This window comes from Carassius gibelio, chromosome B8 (assembly GCF_023724105.1).
Source record: "Carassius gibelio isolate Cgi1373 ecotype wild population from Czech Republic chromosome B8, carGib1.2-hapl.c, whole genome shotgun sequence".
NCBI lineage: Eukaryota > Metazoa > Chordata > Actinopteri > Cypriniformes > Cyprinidae > Carassius > Carassius gibelio.
In genome coordinates, this window is record NC_068403.1 from 1,822,093 (window position 1) to 1,841,930 (window position 19,838).

General features: G+C 35.1%; 3 protein-coding genes across 5 annotated transcripts; all 3 read left to right on the forward strand.

Annotated features, from left to right (window-relative positions):
• Window positions 1–1,227: 1,227 nt before the first annotated feature.
• LOC127963064 (vasotocin-neurophysin VT 1-like) lies at window positions 1,228–3,902 on the forward strand. Its single transcript, XM_052562726.1, has 3 exons — window positions 1,228–1,455; window positions 3,479–3,680; window positions 3,763–3,902. The coding sequence occupies exons 1-3, from the start codon at window positions 1,339–1,341 to the stop codon at window positions 3,900–3,902; spliced, it is 459 nt and encodes a 152-aa protein (XP_052418686.1). The 5' UTR covers window positions 1,228–1,338.
• Window positions 3,903–4,848: 946 nt separating this feature from the next.
• LOC127963065 (C-C motif chemokine 28-like) lies at window positions 4,849–14,075 on the forward strand. 3 transcript variants are annotated; one of them, XM_052562728.1, is made up of 3 exons: window positions 4,849–5,066; window positions 6,319–6,439; window positions 6,515–6,772. In XM_052562728.1, exons 1-3 carry the CDS (start codon window positions 4,955–4,957, stop codon window positions 6,606–6,608), a joined length of 327 nt encoding a protein of 108 aa, XP_052418688.1. In that variant the 5' UTR covers window positions 4,849–4,954; the 3' UTR covers window positions 6,609–6,772. The 3 variants fall into 3 exon arrangements, with proteins under 3 accessions (XP_052418688.1, XP_052418689.1, XP_052418687.1); XM_052562729.1 differs by lacking the exons at window positions 6,319–6,439; window positions 6,515–6,772 and adding exons at window positions 13,618–13,738; window positions 13,814–14,075 and having other exon boundaries at window positions 4,851–5,066; XM_052562727.1 differs by lacking the exons at window positions 4,849–5,066; window positions 6,319–6,439; window positions 6,515–6,772 and adding exons at window positions 11,568–11,726; window positions 13,618–13,738; window positions 13,814–14,075.
• Window positions 14,076–15,332: 1,257 nt separating this feature from the next.
• On the forward strand, window positions 15,333–19,836 carry slc35d2 (solute carrier family 35 member D2). The gene is made up of 12 exons (XM_052563876.1): window positions 15,333–15,663; window positions 15,743–15,776; window positions 15,859–15,945; window positions 16,022–16,089; window positions 16,174–16,245; window positions 17,227–17,295; window positions 17,384–17,486; window positions 17,629–17,721; window positions 17,798–17,865; window positions 18,685–18,763; window positions 19,435–19,517; window positions 19,593–19,836. The coding sequence occupies exons 1-12, from the start codon at window positions 15,545–15,547 to the stop codon at window positions 19,714–19,716; spliced, it is 999 nt and encodes a 332-aa protein (XP_052419836.1). The 5' UTR covers window positions 15,333–15,544; the 3' UTR covers window positions 19,717–19,836.
• Window positions 19,837–19,838: the final 2 nt, after the last annotated feature.

Genomic DNA, 19,838 nt, shown 5'->3' on the forward strand with positions numbered 1-19,838 from the left:
CCCTCTGATGAATAGCTGTTCACACTGTGACCTTTGACCTTTACCCAAAGGACTGTCTCCTGTGAAGATGATGGATGTGTAACTCATGTTGGAACAAAAGACTGAGAGTAATTATTAAATTCTAGTTTCTGAGGTAATATACACATTTAGGACTGAATTCATGCATCAGACGGCTGATGTTGCTCAAACACGTTCTTGAAGGTGAAGGTGTAGATTATTTTGTCAGGATCAGTTTGTCAAATGATGTTGTTCAGCCAAATTTTCATTAAACGTCACTCTTCATAATTTTCAAGTGGAAATATGATGTTCTGAACAGAGTTTATTAGAGTAACTGAAAGTAAAATTAATACCATTAAATGAGTTTCTTATTGGAAAATAAAATTAACTGAAATAAAACCAAATAAAGCTTAACATGCCTAAATGAACTTAAACTATACAGACATATTGAAATAAATAGATACTAAAAATTATACTAAATAACATGAAAGCAAAAAAAAAAAAATAATAATAATTTTATGCCGTTCTATGTTTTTTATATTTTGATATATATATACACTTTTTTTCTTTTCTTTTCATAAAGGTTATATTTATGTACTAAAGTAAATAAACTGAAATAAAATTTATTAAATGTAGAGTTTTTTGAAGTGAAAACTAATGAAAAAAATAAATAGAACACACACACAACAAAATTACTAAACCTTTCATAAAAACATAAAAAAACACATACAAATTATTACTATAAATGAATGTTAAGTGAAATAAAAAAAATTATTAAAAAAATTAACAAAAGAAATACAAAAAATAAAATAAAATAAAAAGTAAGCTGATATTTTTTCTAAAATACAGAACGTGTGTAAAACATTAAACCATTTCAAAAGTGTTTTCATTACCCAAGATACCAAAAAAAGAAAGAAAAGTCAAATGTCTAAATAAATCATCTCTCCAGTGATGTCTGGTTTGTTAGGAGGACAATATATTTGATATATTTACGGTAGGAGATTTACTAAATATCTTCATGGGACATGATCTTTACTTAATATCCTAATGATTTTTGTCATAAAAGAGAAATGTATAATTCTGATTCATACAATGTATTGTTGTCTATTTCTACAAAGTCAAACTTAAGACTGCTTTTGTGCTCCAGGGACACATATAGACATATTTAACAAAAACTATAATAATTCAAAAGAGCAAATGGCAGATATGGGAGTGTAAACTAACTGAAAGTGTTGTTAGTAATGAGAGTGGAGCAGCGGTGATGAGGAGGAGCTCTTCTGGTGCTGATGCTGCAGCTCTATATAAGCGTCCGAGAGCATCCGAGCATCAGTGTGTGTCGAGATGTCCGACTCTCTGCTGCCCACCTGTGTCCTCTGTCTGCTGGCGCTCTCATCCGCCTGCTACATCCAGAACTGCCCTCGAGGAGGCAAGAGATCCCCGCCAGAGCCCGTCAGACAGGTACAGACCAGACCTTCAGCACAAACACTGACCACATTCACTGAGGCTTTACAAGACGTTTGACACACTTCAGAATGCCTTTTATCTCAAGTTCATCTGCTAGACTTCCTGCAGGGAAATGTTTTCTTTAAATGAGCTGAAACATTCATATTCACATATTCAAAATTATAACATGCAAAAATATTCATCAATATTTCATGTATTACAGCATCTGTTTCATGTTTCACTCTTGTACTTTGTATTTTCTAAAAAAAAAAAATTTAGAAAATTATTTTCTAAAACTAAAACCATAAAATGTATGTTTTTGTTACTTGGAATAAAATTAAACTTTATCTGAAAATAGAATAAATTATTTTTATTTTTATTTCAGCTTGCACAGGGAAACATTTCTAAGATATATTTAGTTTAACTTAATGCATTAAAATAATACAATTTTAAATAAGATTAATAAAAAAAATTGTGTGACATTTAAAAAATAATTAAAAACTAATTAAAAATGTATTCAACAACAGCCAAACATAAACTATGGAACATAAAAGAAGATCATTTGAGAAACATCTCGTTTGTTCATGCATTGAAACTCATTACTCATTAGAAACTCTTTATCGAAATATCCCTTTAATGTTTTTATTATTAATAGTATTATTATCATTGTTAATGATACTGTAAATAAGAAACTAAATCTGCCAGGAGATGGCGGAAAATGTCTTTATTGGATTCGTTCAAACGACTGATTCATTCAGGAATGAAGTAAACGGCTCTCTTTATGAACGGCTTTGAATCATTGATTCACTCGATTCGTTCAAAATTATTTTGATTAATTCAGAAACTAAACACCACTTGCTCAGAGATACACAAACGTTCTGCTGTGGCTTTAAAGTTAACTATGCAAAACAAAAAACAACATAATAATAATATTGTGATTAAAATATAACACAACATCAACTTTTATTAACTGAAATGTTGTATAAAATCACGTTTAAAGCTGCAATCCGTAACTTTTGGCGCTCTAGCGGTTAATGAACAGAACTGTGTGAGTCTCGCGGAGGAACATTGTAGCCGGAACTACTTCTCTATGTTTAAGTCAATGGCGAATCACACAGGTATTGTGCTCCTCCGAATCCAGTCTAAATAGTCAGAATATTTACACTTATTAAAGGTGTACAGTAGTGATTCAGGACAAGCCAAAAACAGAGTTTGGAAAATTGATACATGGTGTACTCGCTTATGATAGAAATTGTTAACACAAAAAAGTCACGGACTGCAGTGATATTCATAACAAACAGCACTCGTGTAATACTCCTCTCACTGCTCGTATGATATCGCTTATCATTTCATGATATAAATATGAGGCATATATACATACGGGGAATTTCTGCACCAACATCTTGATTTTTTGGGCATAACTGCATTTATGCAGTTGTTGCTCTTCATTATATTAGTCAGCTGTATGTATATGTACTATATGTATATATTAATATATGTATGTATACGTATATGTACTGTATATGTATATGGACTGTATATGTATATGGACTGTATATGTACTGTATAAGTATACGTATATGTATATATATATGTGTACTGTATATGTATATATATATATATATATATATATGTACTGTATATGTATATGGACTGTATATGTACCTACTGTATATGTACCTACTGTATAAGTATATGTATATGTGTATGTATATGTATACGTATATGTGTATGCACTGTTTATATATATGTACTGTATATGTATATATGTACTGTATATGTATATGTATATGTACTGTATATGTATATGTATATGTATATGTATATTTATATGTATATGTATATGTACTGTATATGTATATGTATATGTACTGTATATGTATATTTATATTTATATTTATATGTATATGTATATGTATATGTATATGTATATGTATATGTATATGTATATGTATATGTATATGTATATGTTTATGTTTATGTACTGTATATGTTTATGTACTGTATATGTTTATGTACTGTATATGTGTATGTGTAGTGTCCGGCGTGTGGTCCGGGGAATCAGGGCCGCTGTCTGGGCCCCAGTATCTGCTGCGGGGCCGGTCTGGGTTGTCTGCTCGGGTCTCCGGAGACGCTGAGCTGCATGGAGGAGAATCTGCAGCCGGGTCCCTGTGAGACCGAGGGGGTGTCCTGCGGGGCCCGGGGCCGATGCGCGGCTCCTGGAGTCTGCTGCGACTCTGGTGAGCAAAACATCCCATCATGTGACTTTACACACAAACTACAGCTCCTCTAACGCTCCAGTGCATGTCTTCTGTTTTCCAGAGAGCTGTGTTCTGGATCCAGATTGCTCTGAAGACGTGGGATCTCATCTGACTGAAGACGGCGAGGCTCTGAAGGGTGTTTCTGGAGAAATGCTGCTGCGTTTGATCAATCTAGCCACTCGGAGACAAAGACCCTTCTGATCCAATCATTCATCCAGAGACATGTGTCACTCAATGCTGTGTAAATACTGTATGTAGTAAACTGACGTGAAAGTCAATCTGTTTTGCTTGTTTCTTATTTCAACGGTTTTGGTTTGAGTTTATTGACCTGTCTCTGTCCTCATGTGAAGATAATGCAGAGATTTCTGAGAGTATTTACACAACTAACATATAATCTCCAAACCAGCTCCTAATTCCTCCAACTGTATTTCTGAGCCTGACAGATCCTGCAGATCAGGTTCAAAACCCTTTTATTAAAGAATAACTGAGTATACAGTGTATTTAGCTTTATGCTTTAATCACTGTAAAACCCTTCAGATGATTTAAGACAGGTGTCAGAAAACCAGAGGAAGGAGTTACGTACAAAAAGAAAAGGATTTTTTAATTTTCAGATATTTTCAAATTATATATAATAATATAATAACCTACAAACCTCACTCAAAAACTGCACGTAAATTTCTAAAATAATTGTTTTCATTATTAATTGCTAACATTTTTCAATAGTCTCTGTCATATATTTCTATATAACAAAATTATGTCATTTTTCTCAGAGTTGCAAAGTCAAAATTGTGAGATAGAAAGTGAAAAAAAAATTTTCATGGCCGAAAAAAAAAACACAATTGCAAGATGTAAACTCAGAAACTCAATTAAACCATATATAATATATCAGTTAATTGATACCCTTTAGATGACTCGCTCTTCTGCACCCATTTTTTGACCTGAATATGATTTTAATATTCTAATATGTGTGATTTCTTGTGAGGTTACGGGTGAAACTCCTGTAACAATATCAAGAAAGAAAGTAAAACAGACAAGCTTGAACATCCAGTGCAATTACTGAACACACCCAGAGACACGCATCTGACAGAGAAGAACAGCACAAATCAACACACTCCTGAAGAACACTCCTAATGACAGAGTCACGCATAACCTGCAGCAAAAAGATTTCACAACCGATTTCAGAAATTGTTTTCTTTGGTGTAATTGGTGATGAGTCCGGGCAGGCCGGGCGATGGGGGCGGAACGGCATTTAAATGAGCTTTCCTCTGTTCATTCACACTCAATGCTGTTCAACCATGGAGCTCAAAGCAACGTCTGTGCTGCTGCTCGTCTGCATCACCTTCATCATCCTCACCAGCACTGAAGGTCAGAATCTGCTAAATCTCAATCATGTTTACCACTTTATGTTATTGGTGCAATCTGCAAAATGTAATACTGACTTTTATTAAATGATTAGGTTTTGCAATTTTGGGTTATGCATTTGCTGCTTTTACTTAAATCCATTAGCATTTATCTTTATAATGCTTCATACAACACAGATTCTGTTCTGCAATAGCTGTAAAAACACAAGCATTGTATGCCAAGCACATTTTTGCTCATGTGAAGAGGATATTTGTCTATATACGAAAGTACAAAGCCTCTACATTATAAATAATAGTTTAAATAAAATGCATTACGATTTGTGTCAAATGAGAGGTAGGCGAGCACAATTAATGCCTGGTACTTTCAGTTTCGTTTTGTTTTGGTTTCTTTAGGTTTATATGTATATATGTAAAATAAATAAACAAACAAATAAACAAATAAATAAATTGGAACTGGGAAATAAGGTTAGGCTAACTTTTCATTATCTTTTTTTAGAATAAATAAAAAACAATTGCAAACTCATTCACTGTAACTACAATATATACACTTTTTGATCTTGCAATTCTATATTACATTCTAATGAGTTTATATATCATAACTTATATTATAAATAATTTATATTGTATAAAAAATAAAGGTAATAGGAAATTGCAACTTTTTGACTCAGTTACAACTTTTCCCATCAAAACTATGAAAAAAGTCAGAATTTAGATTTTTTTTTTAAAAATCTCTTTTTATTTCATGGCAGAAACAAGCTTGCATTCCAGTCATTCTGACTCAGAGAGGATTTTTTGAGCCGAAGTCATCCACAAACAATACCTTTTTACCTCAAAAACTGAGGTGCATGAACTCAGCTCAATCGTTTTTAAAAAAGCATGATGAGAGGTTTAGTACAAGCAATTTTTGTCCAGAAATGCCAGATTAGCATAAAGTAAAGCATGTGCATTCCCTGGGATTGGAACCCATGCGGCATCTGTAAGCTCCTGTCAGTAAAGTCATTTGTTTGATCGTCAGAGACACACATACCTTTAGCAGCTTGAATAGATGGTGAGTCACTGTGGCCAGTAGAGACACTGTCATGACATGCATCTCTCTGCTTTATACGAACATCAGACATGCCCTCTCTATAAAACAAGACTTGTGTGTGTCTGCCCTTCTTTACTGAACTCAAATCATCCTACAGGAAGTGTGTGTATACTTTTTTTAAGGAGACTATTTAACTTTCATTCAATGGCAGATGTTTCTTTTGTTTCAGTGGATGCCGTTCCCAGTTGTTGTCTGAGAGTTTCAAAGCGCATCCATAATGACCAGATCCGTTCGGCTTACAAACATGAGATCCAGCACAGATCTGGTGTCTGTAACATCGATGCAGTGATGTGAGTGTTTAACACACAAACACAAACACAGATCAGTCCTGTGCTCCTGCTTTAACTGTGTTCACTTCTCTACAGATTATACATCGGAAAGAAGCGAATCTGTGCTGATATCAGAATCTTGAACCGCTTGAAGAAACTCAAGAAGAATCATAAACCCAAATGGACTTAAGCGAAGACTGAATAAACATCTTCATCTGTCTTATTATGCATGAATCTAACCAGCAGTTTCATTAATTATAGATTGCATGTTTTAAAAGTCCTTTTTTTCCTACAATAAACTGTATATTATCTTTGTATGCTCTGCTTTTTAATGCAATAAAATGTATTTTTCGAGTTTTGACTCTACATTGGTTGATTTTGAACCTTATGAAATAGCTAATGTGAGTTATCAAATGCTTTAAAATAATTTTTTTGTTTTTATTTTGATTAGAGCATTATATGTTTATATTCTAAACACTTTTCTGATAATATATTATTCAAGTCTTATTTTTACACACTGGTCTATTTTGGGCAGAGATTTAGAGTGAGACACCTGGGGCCCGTTTCAGTAAGGAGTTCAACCAACTCCGAGTTAAAGCTTGAACTCTGTTGACTTACTCTGAGATGGATAACTCTTTGAGTTTTCAGGTTCAGAACAGTTGAATTGTGTAAGTTCAGTCAACTCTGAGTAGGTTGACTCTGAGTATAGCACAAGCACCACAACTATGAAAAGCCATGATCAATGGAGCTTCGATAATACGATTCACCATGGCAACAGACGTCTGCTGTGATAAACCATGTGACATTACACACAAACTACACCTCCTCTATAAACATAATCTACATGTGCTCTGTTTGACAGAAACCTGGCTAAAACCTGATGATTACATTATTTTAAATGAGTCCACCCCCCAAGATTACTGTTATAAACATGAGTCACATCCAAAAGGTAAAGGGGGAGGTGTTGCTTTCAGGATTTCTCAGAGGGCAGGCTTCAAGTATATCTCGTTTGAAGTAATGGTGCTTCATATAAGATTATCCAGAGAAACCAATGTTAATGATAAATACCCTGTGATGTTTGTACTGGCTACTGTATACAGGCCACCAGGCCACCATACAGACTTTATTAAAGAGTTTGGTGATTTTACATCCGAGTTAGTTCTGGCTGCAGATAAAGTGCTAATTGTTGGTTAATATCCATGTTGATAATGAAAAAGATACATTGGGATCAGCATTAATAGACATTCTGAACTCTATTGGGGTTAGACAACATGTTTCAGGACCTACTCATTGTCGAAATCATACTCTAGATTTAATACTGTCACATGGAATTGATGTTGATAGTGTTGAAATTATTCAGCCAAGTGATGATATCTCAGATCATTATTTAGTTTTCTGCAAACTTCATATAGCTAAAACTGTAAATTCTACTTCTTGTTATAAGTATTGTAGAACCATCACTTCTACCACAAAAGACTGCTTTTTAAGTTATCTTCCTGATGTATCCAAATTCCTTAGCATATCCAAAACCTCAAAACAACTTGATGATGTAACAGAAACTATGGACTCTCTATTTTCTAGCATTTTAAATACAGTTGCTCCTTTACGCTTAAGGAAGGTTAAGGAAAACAGTTTGACACCATGGTATAATGAGCATACTCGCACCCTAAAGAGAGCAGCCCGAAAAATGGAGCGCAGCTGGAGGAAAACAAAACTAGAGGTATTTCGTATTGCTTGGTGGGAAAGTAACCTATCCTACAGAAAAGCATTAAAAACTGCTAGATCCAATTACTTTTCAGCTCTTTTAGAAGAAAACAAACATAACCCCAGGTATTTGTTCAATACAGTAGCTAAATTAACAAAAAATAAAGCCTCAACAAGTGTTGACATTTCCCAACACCACAGCAGTAATGACTTTATGAACTACTTTACTTCTAAAATCGATACTATTAGAGATAAAATTGCAACCATTCAGCCGACAGCTACAGTATCGCATCAGACAGTACACTATAGACCCCCTGAGGAACAGTTCCACTCATTCTCTACTGTAGGAGAGGAAGAATTGTATAAACTTGTTAAATCATCTAAACCAACATGTATGTTAGACCCTATACCATCTAAGCTCCTAAAAGAGGTGCTTCCAGAAGTCATAGATCCTCTTCTGACTATTATTAATTCCTCATTGTCATTAGGATATGTCCCCAAAACCTTCAAACTGGCTGTTATTAAGCCTCTCATCAAAAAACCACAACTTGACCCCAAATGACTAGTTAATTATAGAACGATCTCAAATCTCCCTTTTCTGTCCAAGATACTAGAAAAGATGGTATCCTCACAATTATATTCCTTCTTAGAGAAAAATGGTATATGTGAGGATTTCCAGTCAGGATTTAGACCGTATCATAGTACTGAGACTGCTCTCCTTAGAGTTACAAATGACCTGCTGTTATCATCTGATCGTGGGTGTATCTCTCTATTAGTTTTATTGGATCTTAGTGCTGCGTTTGACACAATTGACCACAACATTCTTTTGCATAGACTTGAACACTTTGTTGGCATTAGCATTAGCACGGTTTAAATCATACTTAGATGACCGTCATCAATTCATAGCAGTGAATGAAGAGGTATTATATCGATCACAAGTGCAATATGGAGTACCTCAAGGCTCAGTACTAGGGCCGCTACTCTTCAAGCTTTATATGTTACCCTTGGGAGATATTATCAGGAAACATGGTGTTAGCTTTCACTGTTATGCTGATGATAGCTCTATATCTCTTCGTGGCCTGGTGAAACACACCAATTTGAAAAACTAAGGGAATGCATAGTCGATATAAAAAACTAGATGACAAGTAATTTCTTACTGCTAAATTCTGAAAAACAGAGGTGTTAATTATAGGACCTAAATTATAAAACTAAAAGAGGTGTTAATTATAAAAACGCTGCTTTATTGGGTGGTTGTTCTGCACGCTTAGTAAACAAACTACAGCTAGTCCAAAATGCAGCAGCAAGAGTTCTTACTAGAACCAGGAAGTATGACCATATTAGCCCGGTCCTGTCCACACTGCACTGACTCCCTATCAAACATCCTATAGATTTAAAAATATTGCTTATTACTTATAAAGCCCTGAATGGTATAGCACCTCAGTATTTGAATGAGCTCCTTTTGCATTATAATCCTCCACGTCCGCTACGTTCTCAAAACTCGCAATTTGATAATACCTAGAATATCAATATATTAAATATATTAATATATTAAATTCCTATTTAGTGCCTAAACTCTGGAATAACCTACTTAACATTGTTCGGGAGGCAGACACACTCTTGCAGTTTAAATCTAGATTAAAGACCCATCTCTTTAACCTGGCTTACACATAACATACTAATATGCTTTTAATATCCAAATCCGTTAAAGGATTTTTAGGCTGCATTAATTAGGTAAACCGGAACCGGAAACACTTCCCATAACACCCTATGTACTTGCTACATCATTAGAAGAATGGCATCTATGCTAATATTTCTCTCTTATTCCGAGGTCACCGTAGCCACCAGATCCAGTCTGTATCCAGATCAGATGATTGCACAGACACTATTTAAACTGAACTGAGATGATGAAGACAGAGAGGCTCTGAAGGGTGTTTCTGGGGAAATGCTGCTGCGTTTGCTCAATCTATCCACTCGGAGACAAAGACCCTTCTGATCCAATCATTCATTCACACATGTCACTCAGTGCTGTGTAAATACTGCATGTAGTAAACAGACGTGAAAGTCAATCTGTTTTGCACATTTGTTATTGCAAGGGCTTTGGTTTGAGTTTACTTTCCCAGAAGCCGCGTGATCCGTTTCTGCCTTTGTGTGATGATAATGCAGAGGTTTATTAGAGTAATTACCCAACTAACATATAAAGAAGCCTGTGGCCTTTCTGGTGGCTCCTGTAGATCCTCCAACTGTATTTCTGAGCCTGACAGATCCTGCAGATCAGGTTTGAAATCCTTTTATTAAAGATGACTTAAGTATACACGGTATTTAGCTTTATGCTTTAATCCAGTGGTTCTCAAACTTTTTTGTTCACGCCCCCTTCAAACCTATAAAAATATCTGCTGTCTAGTGTACAGTAGAGCTGTTTCACAGAGCTAGATAGCCTCATCATATTTTCTGCATTTAGTTTGTGAATGACCAGCACTTGCCTGGGTCTGTGCAACTTAATTTATATATTTTCTCTTCTATTTAACAAACCAATCCATATCTCATTCTAAGCTACATCCTTTGGCTGTTAATTGAGTTCTTTATCTTATTCTGCTGATTGCCTGCGTCCTACACTTTGAGAACCACTGCTTTTTCTCTCACTGTATACCCCGGAAACCAAAATCATTCAGAACACATGTCAGAAAACCAGAGGAAGGAGTTGCATACAAAGGAAAAGGAAAGTGACAGAAGCACGTGAAAGAATTAAAGCCAAACACGTGCCACCTGTTTCATCTTGACAAGATATTATTTTGGTCCGTTGCAAACACCTATAAAAATAACGAAAATAATGATGATGATGATGATGATGATGATAATAATAATGGTGCTTATGATAAAAATATACATATAAAATATTTTATTTTCAAATTACAATAATAGAAACACTGGTGTGGAAACAATCTTCACTCAAAAACTGGACATACATTTCACCAATAAATGTTTTAAATATTAATACATAACATTTTTCAAAAGTCATTGTTTAATATATCCATGTATAAATTAAGACTTTTTTTCTCAGAGTTGCAAGAAAAAAAGTCAATTGCAAAATGTACAATTAGAAACTCATTTAAACCATACATAAAATATAAGTTAACTGATCCCTTTAGATGACTCGCTCTTCTGCACCCATTTTTTGACCTGAATATGATTTTAATATTCTAATATGTGGGATTTCTTGTGAGGTCACTGTAACAATATCGAGAAAGTAAAACAGACAAGCTTGAACATCCAGTGCAATTACTGAACACACCCAGAGACACGCATCTGACAGAGAAGAACAGCACAAATCAACACACTCCTGAGAAACACTCCTGACATTCACCTGGATGAGGCGCTGCAGGGAACATTTCTGCTATAGAAGAGATTTCATAACCAATTCATAAAATTGTTTTCTTTGGTGTAATTGGTGATGAGTCCGGGCAGGCCGGGCGATGGGGGCGGAACGGCATTTAAATGAGCTTTCCTCTGTTCATTCACACTCAATGCTGTTCAACCATGGAGCTCAAAGCAACGTCTGTGCTGCTGCTCGTCTGCATCACCTTCATCATCCTCACCAGCACTGAAGGTCAGAATCTGCTAAATCTCAATCACGTTTACCACTTTATGTTATTGGTGCAATCTGCAAAATGTAATACTGACTTTTATTAAATGTTTAGGTTTTGCAATTTTGGGTTATGCATTTGCTTCTTTTACTTAAAGCCAGTAGCATTTATCTTTATAATGCTTCATACAACACAGATTCTGTTCTGCAATAGCTCTAAAAACACAAGTATTGTTATTCGGATCAGTTTAGTGTTGATTACATTAATGCAATGAGCACATTTGGATTAAAGGTTGTGACCAGTGATTAATTTGTAAATTAATAATTGGCGAATGCAAAACAGCAATTAAAAGGCGATGTGACCGACACTGAAGTTTTCTTGGAACATTCCATGACGTCACTAAACACTGATTCCACAATTATAAGAGAACATCGTTGCCAAGTTTCTGCATTAATTTAATCAGGACACATCTAAAATGCATTAAAAATAAATAAAAAAAATCATAAAAATTTAATTAAACCATATAGGTTTAAATATGCGAAAAATATCTGACTTAAATAACAGTTTTAATTAAACACACATCCTTGCTTTATTTTACAAAATCCCTAATGCCAAAAACGTAACATCACTGTTTGTTCATGATCAAAATACAATACAGTCAACCAAAAATATAAAAGGTTGTTTTAAGTAGTCCGTTGTATAACTGGTTCTCTTTGTATGCCAAGCACATTTTTGCTAATTTTTTCCATATTTGTCTGTATACGAAAGTACAAAGCTTCTACATTATAAATAATAGTTTAATTAAAATACATTAGGATTTGTGACGTAGTTGTGACGTAGCCGAATGAGACGTAGGTGAGCACAATTAATGCCTGGTACTTTCAGTTTCGCTTTCAGTCAGTCACTCTCGACATCACGTGGTGACCGATGAATTGAGATATCGTTTTGATAGACCAATCTACTTATAAGTATAAGAAGGCAGCAGGTGCAATCCATACCAGATTTTCACTTTAGAGCCGAGCACAACATTGTTCAGGATGTCGATCACTGCATCGGAGGGAGAGATATTTTAGGAAGATTCGGCTGCAATACCACCATCCGGGATGTTGGCAAAGCCTGATTTGGATCTAACTGGTGCTCCTTGTGCCCTATGGCACCCCGTTTCCTCTGGAAACTTCATATCTGGACCCTGGACAGGAAGCGGAGGTTCTAGGTGACCTATCCCAAGAGGTAGTAGACCCCATCACTTCGGCAAGAGCACTGTCTACGGGACACATTTATGGTCCGTCGGTTGAAATCCCAATTCGAGAGTGACCGACTAAAAGGGAACGTCTTATGTATGGTAACCCTCGTTCCCTGAAAGACGGAACGGATATGTCACGTCCCATTGTTTTGGTTTCTTTGGGTTTATATACTCTTATTTCATTCTTCTTTTGTTCTGTAGACTGTACCATGTATATGATTTTTGGAGTGAGCTATACTATAGCTGTTAATAGATTTTATATTTGCACATTATATTTCACTATTTCATGTCCTCAAAGTTATTACACTCTGAGAGCGAGTTGAACTGAAGAAAAAAATGTGGGGACTAATACATACAACCTCCTAATACATAAAACTGCAGTCGCTCAGATGCACACACTCACTATCACATCTGTAAGCTCCTGTCAGTAAAGTCATTTGTTTGATCGTCAGAGACACACATACCTTTAGCAGCTTGAATAGATGGTGAGTCACTGCGGCCAGTAGAGACACTGTCGTGACATGCATCTCTCTGCTTTATATGAACATCAGACATGCCCTCTCTATAAAACAAGACTTGTCTGTGTCTGCCCTTCTTTCCTGAGGAAGTGTGTGCTTTTGTTAGGAGGATATTTAACTTTCATTCAATGGCAGATGTTTCTTTTGTTGCAGTGGATGCCATTCCCAGTTGTTGCCTGAGAGTTTCAAAGGGCATGCATCCACGCCAGATCCGTTTGGTCTCCGAATATATGATCCAGCACAGATCTGGTGTCTGTGACATCGATGCCGTGATGTGAGTGTTTAACACACAAACACAAACACAGATCAGTCCTGTGCTCCTGCTTTAACTGTGTTCACTTCTCTACAGATTATACGTCGGAAAGAAGCGGTTCTGTGCTGATCTCGGAGTCTTGAAGCGCTTGAAGAAACTCAAGAAGAATCACAAACCCAAACGGATTTAAGCAAAGACTTATAATGCATGCATCTGCTGGCAGTTTCAGTACTTCAGTTTCAGACATAAACAAATATAAGAACTGTTAGTAAAATGCTGAAAAAAAAAAATACTCTTTTGATTAGACGTTTATATTCTAAACCCTTTTCTAATACTATATTAAAGTCTTATTTTTACACATGGTCTGTTCTTTGTCTATTTTTATGTCCCTATTTTTGTTCTGTGTACACTTTGTATAACATAGCTACTGATGTACAAAGAGCTGTAATGGTCCAAATGTCTAGACTAGTCCTACTTGTGAAATAAAATATATTAAAAAAAAATACATAAATTCCTTAATTAAATGTTATATTAAAGGGTTGATTAACTCGCAGGTTTTGGAATGCCAGGAGGGTGGATGAGTAACCAAGACTTTCGTTTTTGGGTCAAGATGAGTAAGAGATGAGTCATTTATGTGGAAAGATGAACTGAAACACGAACATTTAAGTGTTTAAGTGCACCAAGAGTCACATGATAAAAAGTTAGTCATAGCTTTTCTTTAATATTTTAAGCAGGACTTTTACATCTTGCCTGTATTTTTTCTTTATTATGCTTCTGTTCATTTTATGTTTTGTTGTTGTTATTCTGTCTCGCATGCTTTAAACTGTATGGCCTTGCTTTATACCTGCTTTGTTCTTTTGGTCTTGTAGTCTACTTATATGCGATGGAACTAAATAATCGGTCAAACTATAGTTCTTAAGAACATATACATAGCCTATTTTTAAGAAACTGGCCCCAGAATCTTACTTTTTTCTTCTTTGTTGGACTTTTACACTATTGTTGTTCGTTCCCTACACCCTAGTTATATAGTGAGCACTACATGCTGTGTAGTGCAGAAGGGCATAGCGGTGATTTCTCGGCATCGGGCGCCATCTACTGGCGGCTTCACGAACAGACCGAACTAATCAGGAGCACAGGTATATTTGGAGAAACAGACAACAATACATTGTATGAGTCAAAATTATACATTTCTCTTTTATGCCAAAAATCATTATGATATTAAGTAAAGATAATGTTTTTATGTTTCAAAAATGAAAACCGAATTAAGTTAACAAAATTACCAACTGTAACCTTAGTTACTAGTTTGACCAGTTTCAGGTTTGTCCAGTTTTTCTGGACGACAGGTCAACATTTACAGTTTCATCTCATAGCATCTTTTAATATCTCTTTAGGAAACCCATCTGTTTTCTCATTGATCTGTGATTAGTTTCTTATGCTTTCTCGTTCTGTAATGCCTTTGTAAAGCTTCCATGAGTTTGTTAAAGGAGATAAACAGTTACTTTTAATTATGAGTACAATTATTTATTTGTAATAGGCACTGTGAATGTGTAAAGCAGGACACGTTCAACTCGACCAATCAGAGACCGTTATCGCACCACAAAGCCCCGCCCTCCAGGAGACCCCGCCCCCTTGTCATGTTAGTTCAGTTGTCGTTCAGTGCCAGTCGTTTAATTAATTATTAACAGATTTTTGATTATGTAACTCATTCAGAGTTTCTCTGGACTGGTTTTAGACACTAATCCAGCATGTTGGTCTCCAGACCGGCGAAAGAAGATAAAACTGCGAGGATTGAAGCAGTTCGGGACTGAAGAAACCGAAACAACGAAAATGACGTTAAACGCCGAGGTGAACCGCGCGAGACTCATGAAGTTCGTTTCCGCCGCGTTTTACGCCTTCTGCTCGTTTTTTATCATCGTGGTCAATAAAAGCATTTTAACTGAGTACAAGTGAGTGTCCGCTTCCGGTTTCCATATTAGAATAACAACATATGCTTAATTATAACCATAATGTGTGTTCATTTAATAGGTTTCCCTCGTTCATGTTTCTCGGAATTGGGCAGGTGAGAAACATTAAACCCGTGTTTAATAAACACAGGCAAAAAAGTGCTCCAGTCTCAGTGATAGTGTTTTGTTTGTTCATAGATGACAGCTACAATCATCATTCTCTACGTTGCCAAAATGAGCAAAACCATCCAATTTCAGGACTTTGACAAAAGTATTCCAGGGAAGGTAATTTATAATGAATTACGTGCATTCTTTTTTTTTAAATGGCATTGTCATGATTGTTTACTTTTCTGATCTGTAGATATTTCCCTTACCATTGCTGTACATGGGGAACCACGTGACGGGACTGGGCGGGACTAAGAAACTCAGGTGAACCAATAGAAACACAAGAGAACTCAAAAGAGTTTTGCATCAAGATAAACTCATTGGAAGCCTGTATTTTGTGTTTTTCAGCTTACCCATGTTCACTGTGCTCAGAAAATTCACCATTTTACTCACAATGATCATGGAATCCAGGATACTGAGGTATATACATTCAGTGAATTTTGTAGTTATGCATTTGAATTATGCCTTAAAGCTACAGTGTCACTTTTTCGTTTGAATAATTAAATATTGAGCGAGTAGACTGTAACCCCGCCCCCCCCCCTTTATTTGCTCTAAGGTAAGCAAGCATATCATTATTTGTAATATCTTATACATCCCAAAAAAAAAAAAAAAAAAAACCTTCATATACCAAAATATATTTTTCTGAGGCAGGAAAATACACGTATAACCTTGTAGTGTTATAGCGGGGGCTTGATATACAAAATATACAAAAAATGTCAAAAAAAAAAAAAAATGTTTTTTTTTTTTTTGCATTTTTTTTTTTTTTGCATTTTGAACATATTTTTTGAATTTGAAATCCATTAATATATATATATATATATATATATATATATATATATATATATATATATGTATGCACACATACACACACAATTTATGTAAATATATATATATACGTGATATATACGTGTGTATTTCATTTACAAAATATCTTCATGGAACATGATCTTTACTTAATATCCTAATGATTTTTGTCATAAAAGAGAAATTTATAATTGTGACTCATACAATGTATTGTTGTGTATTTTTACAAATATCTCTGTGCTACTGATGACTGCTTCTGTGCTCCAGACACACACACATATATATATATATACATATACATGTGTGTGTGATGTATTTCCCTGGAAACTTATTTTCATAACTCATCTGTGCGTGTGTCATATCCGTAAATAAAGATGTTCAAGATATGGTTACCTGATATGAATATGAACAGTCATTCATTGTCAGCTGTAAAAAAAAAAAAAAAAAACACCTCAATCAGTTCTTACCTGCTCAGAAATATATATATTTCATATTCTTTGAATTATTCGAGAGTTTTAATGTGGTGTTCCTCTGGAAGCAACCTGTACGTCTGTCTCTATGTTAAGGGCCAGAGTGAGTCTGTGTTTGTGTCTTCAGGAAAAGCTTCGCTCGGCCGCTGGTCTGCAGCGTTCTGGCTATAGTTGTAGGCGCTCTGGTGGCAGCCAGGTACATGAACACAGATCATTCATAACAATAATAATATCATATATGATACAGACTCAGGTGTTTAATAACTCTGACCCGACCGCTTCAGCTCGGACCTGTCCTTCAATGCAGAAGGATACACGTTTGTTCTGCTCAACGACGTCTTCACGGCCGCCAGCGGAGTCTACACCAAGAAGAAGCTGGGGATGGAGGTACATCTGTTTGATTAATGATGAGGCATCCGTCAGATATCTGTGGGACTCTGATGACACAGATTCATTGTGTTTATGGTTGAAGATACTCTTGATAGTCATTAGGTGTGATCTCCTCAGCTTTCGCTGTCTGTGGTTTCAGGGTCTTGGTAAATATGGGGTTTTGTTTTATAACGCTTTTATCATTATCATCCCAACGGTGCTGGCGAGCGCTTACACCGGAGACCTACAGAAGGTGAGCGAGGACAGAGATGAAGAAGATTCAACTGTAGAAATCAGAACTTCATCTCGTGTTTTCTTCATGTGTTCAGGCTCTGAGTTTCGAAGGATGGATGTCTGTTACGTTCATATTTCATTTTTTATTGTCTTGTGTCATGGGGTGAGTCCAACTCGTGCCTTCTTAGTATTTTATTATCATCAAATGTATGGTTCTTAAATGTATATAATAAAGTTTGGGATCATAATGATCTTTAATGTTTTTACAAGAGTTTCATCTGCTCAAAGCTGCATTTATTTGATCAAAAATACAGTTACAAAATGTATATATTGTCAAAATATTATGTTCTAACATACTGAATTTTTATCAGAGCTGAAACTGTTGCTGCTTAATATTTTTTACACACACTTTGATACTTTTTTCAGGATTCTTTGATGAATAAAAAAGAGCATTTAATTAAAATATAATATTTTCGAAAAATATACACTACAGTTTAAAAGTTTGGGGTCGGTACATTTTTATTCTTTCTGTTTTAAAAAGAAATAAAAATGTTTATTCAGCAACGATGTGTTAAATTGTTAAGAAGTGATAGCAAAGTTTTATATTTAGGAAAAATGCTGTTATTTTGTAGCTTTTTATTCATCAAAGAATCCTGAAAAAAGTATCATTATTTGTCAGTAATAAATCATTATTTTTCATGATTTCTGAAGATTGTGTGACACTTTATCCTGGAGTTATGATGATGGAAATTCAGCTTTGCATCACAGAAATAAATTATATTTTAAAAGATATTAAAACAGAAACCATTATTTTATATAGTAATAACATTTTGGAAGATTACTGTATTTTTTCAGTATTTTTAATCAAATAAACGCAGCCTTTATGAGCAGAAGAGACTTCTTTTGAAGTCTGAACGATCCCAATCTTTTGACTGATAGTGTGTGTGTATATATATATAACTCCAGTATTTTCTCATTTCAGGTTTATTTTGATGTATTCCATCATCCTCTGCAGTTTCTACAACACAGCACTAACTACCACAGTCGTTGGGGCAATTAAAGTAACTTCACTAAATATATATTATTTTTTGTAATATAATAATATAATGTATCATATATAGAGTTTCTGTGGTTCTCAAAGTCTTGATGTCCTACAAACGAAGGCCTTAAAAGGACTAAAATAAGAGCAGAAGGTCTTGAATTCATAAAGTCGTGTCATTAAGTGTTGCAAAATAATAATACAAATATCTAAACATCATTAAATCAAGACGTTTATTTGAGAAGCAAAATCTAAAACTAAATATTTAGGTTCATGTATTCGTCAGAGAGGAATAAAAACTCCTTTGAATTGAGATACTTGTCGTTTAAACTCAATTTATTCTGAGGTATTTGAACTAGTCTTAATATTCAAGTCTTTTTTTTCCTCCAGTAAATCATTGTTTAAAAGGTTCAAGACCATTTCTTTTTTGCAGTGATCAAAGTAAAAAAAATTTTTTTTTTTGCAAAATTTGTTAAAAAAAAAAAGTAACAAAGTTTGATTATAATATGTATTTGAAAACTTTTAGGCATTGAATTATTCCTTATTTTCTTGCTCTTCTTCTGCCTTCATAAACCTGCAGAAACCCTGTATATATTATAGTGAAGTTATAACTAATCATACAGAACATGCAATACACCTCACTTTGAGAAACGTAACGTCCTGTGCTTATAGAGCGCTTTGTGTTTCTCTCAGAACGTGGCTGTGATGTATATTGGCATGTTCATCGGTGGAGACTACATCTTCTCATGGACGAACTTCCTTGGTCTGAACATATGGTAGGAAACTTGATTTTCTAGAACAGTCTCCAGTGCATTATTGTGTTTCTAACGCTGCGTTCCTCCCGTTCTCAGCATCTCGGCTGCTCTGATTTACTCCTACATCACGTTTCACAGCGGCTCCGAGTCGAACGTCAAAGCGGCAGAAGATCCCCCGAGCGTTCACGTCACAGAGAGTCATCTGGAGGAGAAAACGTGATGCTCTGCCTCTCGAATGCATTATTTTAAAAATCCCTCGCTGCTCGGAAAACCAGGAGTTTCACGTTACTTCAGTTTCTCTTGTGTACTTCTTTTAATAAATAAACACAAATGCATCAACCA

What these genes read in the sequence shown, in the direction of transcription:
- LOC127963065 (XM_052562728.1), top strand. Translation starts at nt 4,955, where the DNA reads ATGAGCTTTCCTCTGTTCATTCACACTCAATGCTGTTCAACCATGGAG. An exon ending in CATCCTCACCAGCACTGAAG is followed by an intron (nt 5,067 to 6,318) that starts GTCAGAATCTGC and finishes CTTTTGTTTCAG; the next exon opens with TGGATGCCGTTCCCAGTTGT. An exon ending in TGTAACATCGATGCAGTGAT is followed by an intron (nt 6,440 to 6,514) that starts GTGAGTGTTTAA and finishes ACTTCTCTACAG; the next exon opens with ATTATACATCGGAAAGAAGC.
- slc35d2 (XM_052563876.1), top strand. Translation starts at nt 15,545, where the DNA reads ATGACGTTAAACGCCGAGGTGAACCGCGCGAGACTCATGAAGTTCGTT. An exon ending in GGCGGGACTAAGAAACTCAG is followed by an intron (nt 16,090 to 16,173) that starts GTGAACCAATAG and finishes TGTGTTTTTCAG; the next exon opens with CTTACCCATGTTCACTGTGC. An exon ending in GGCGCTCTGGTGGCAGCCAG is followed by an intron (nt 17,296 to 17,383) that starts GTACATGAACAC and finishes CGACCGCTTCAG; the next exon opens with CTCGGACCTGTCCTTCAATG.
- LOC127963064 (XM_052562726.1), top strand. Translation starts at nt 1,339, where the DNA reads ATGTCCGACTCTCTGCTGCCCACCTGTGTCCTCTGTCTGCTGGCGCTC. An exon ending in CGCCAGAGCCCGTCAGACAG is followed by an intron (nt 1,456 to 3,478) that starts GTACAGACCAGA and finishes GTGTATGTGTAG; the next exon opens with TGTCCGGCGTGTGGTCCGGG. An exon ending in TGGAGTCTGCTGCGACTCTG is followed by an intron (nt 3,681 to 3,762) that starts GTGAGCAAAACA and finishes TCTGTTTTCCAG; the next exon opens with AGAGCTGTGTTCTGGATCCA.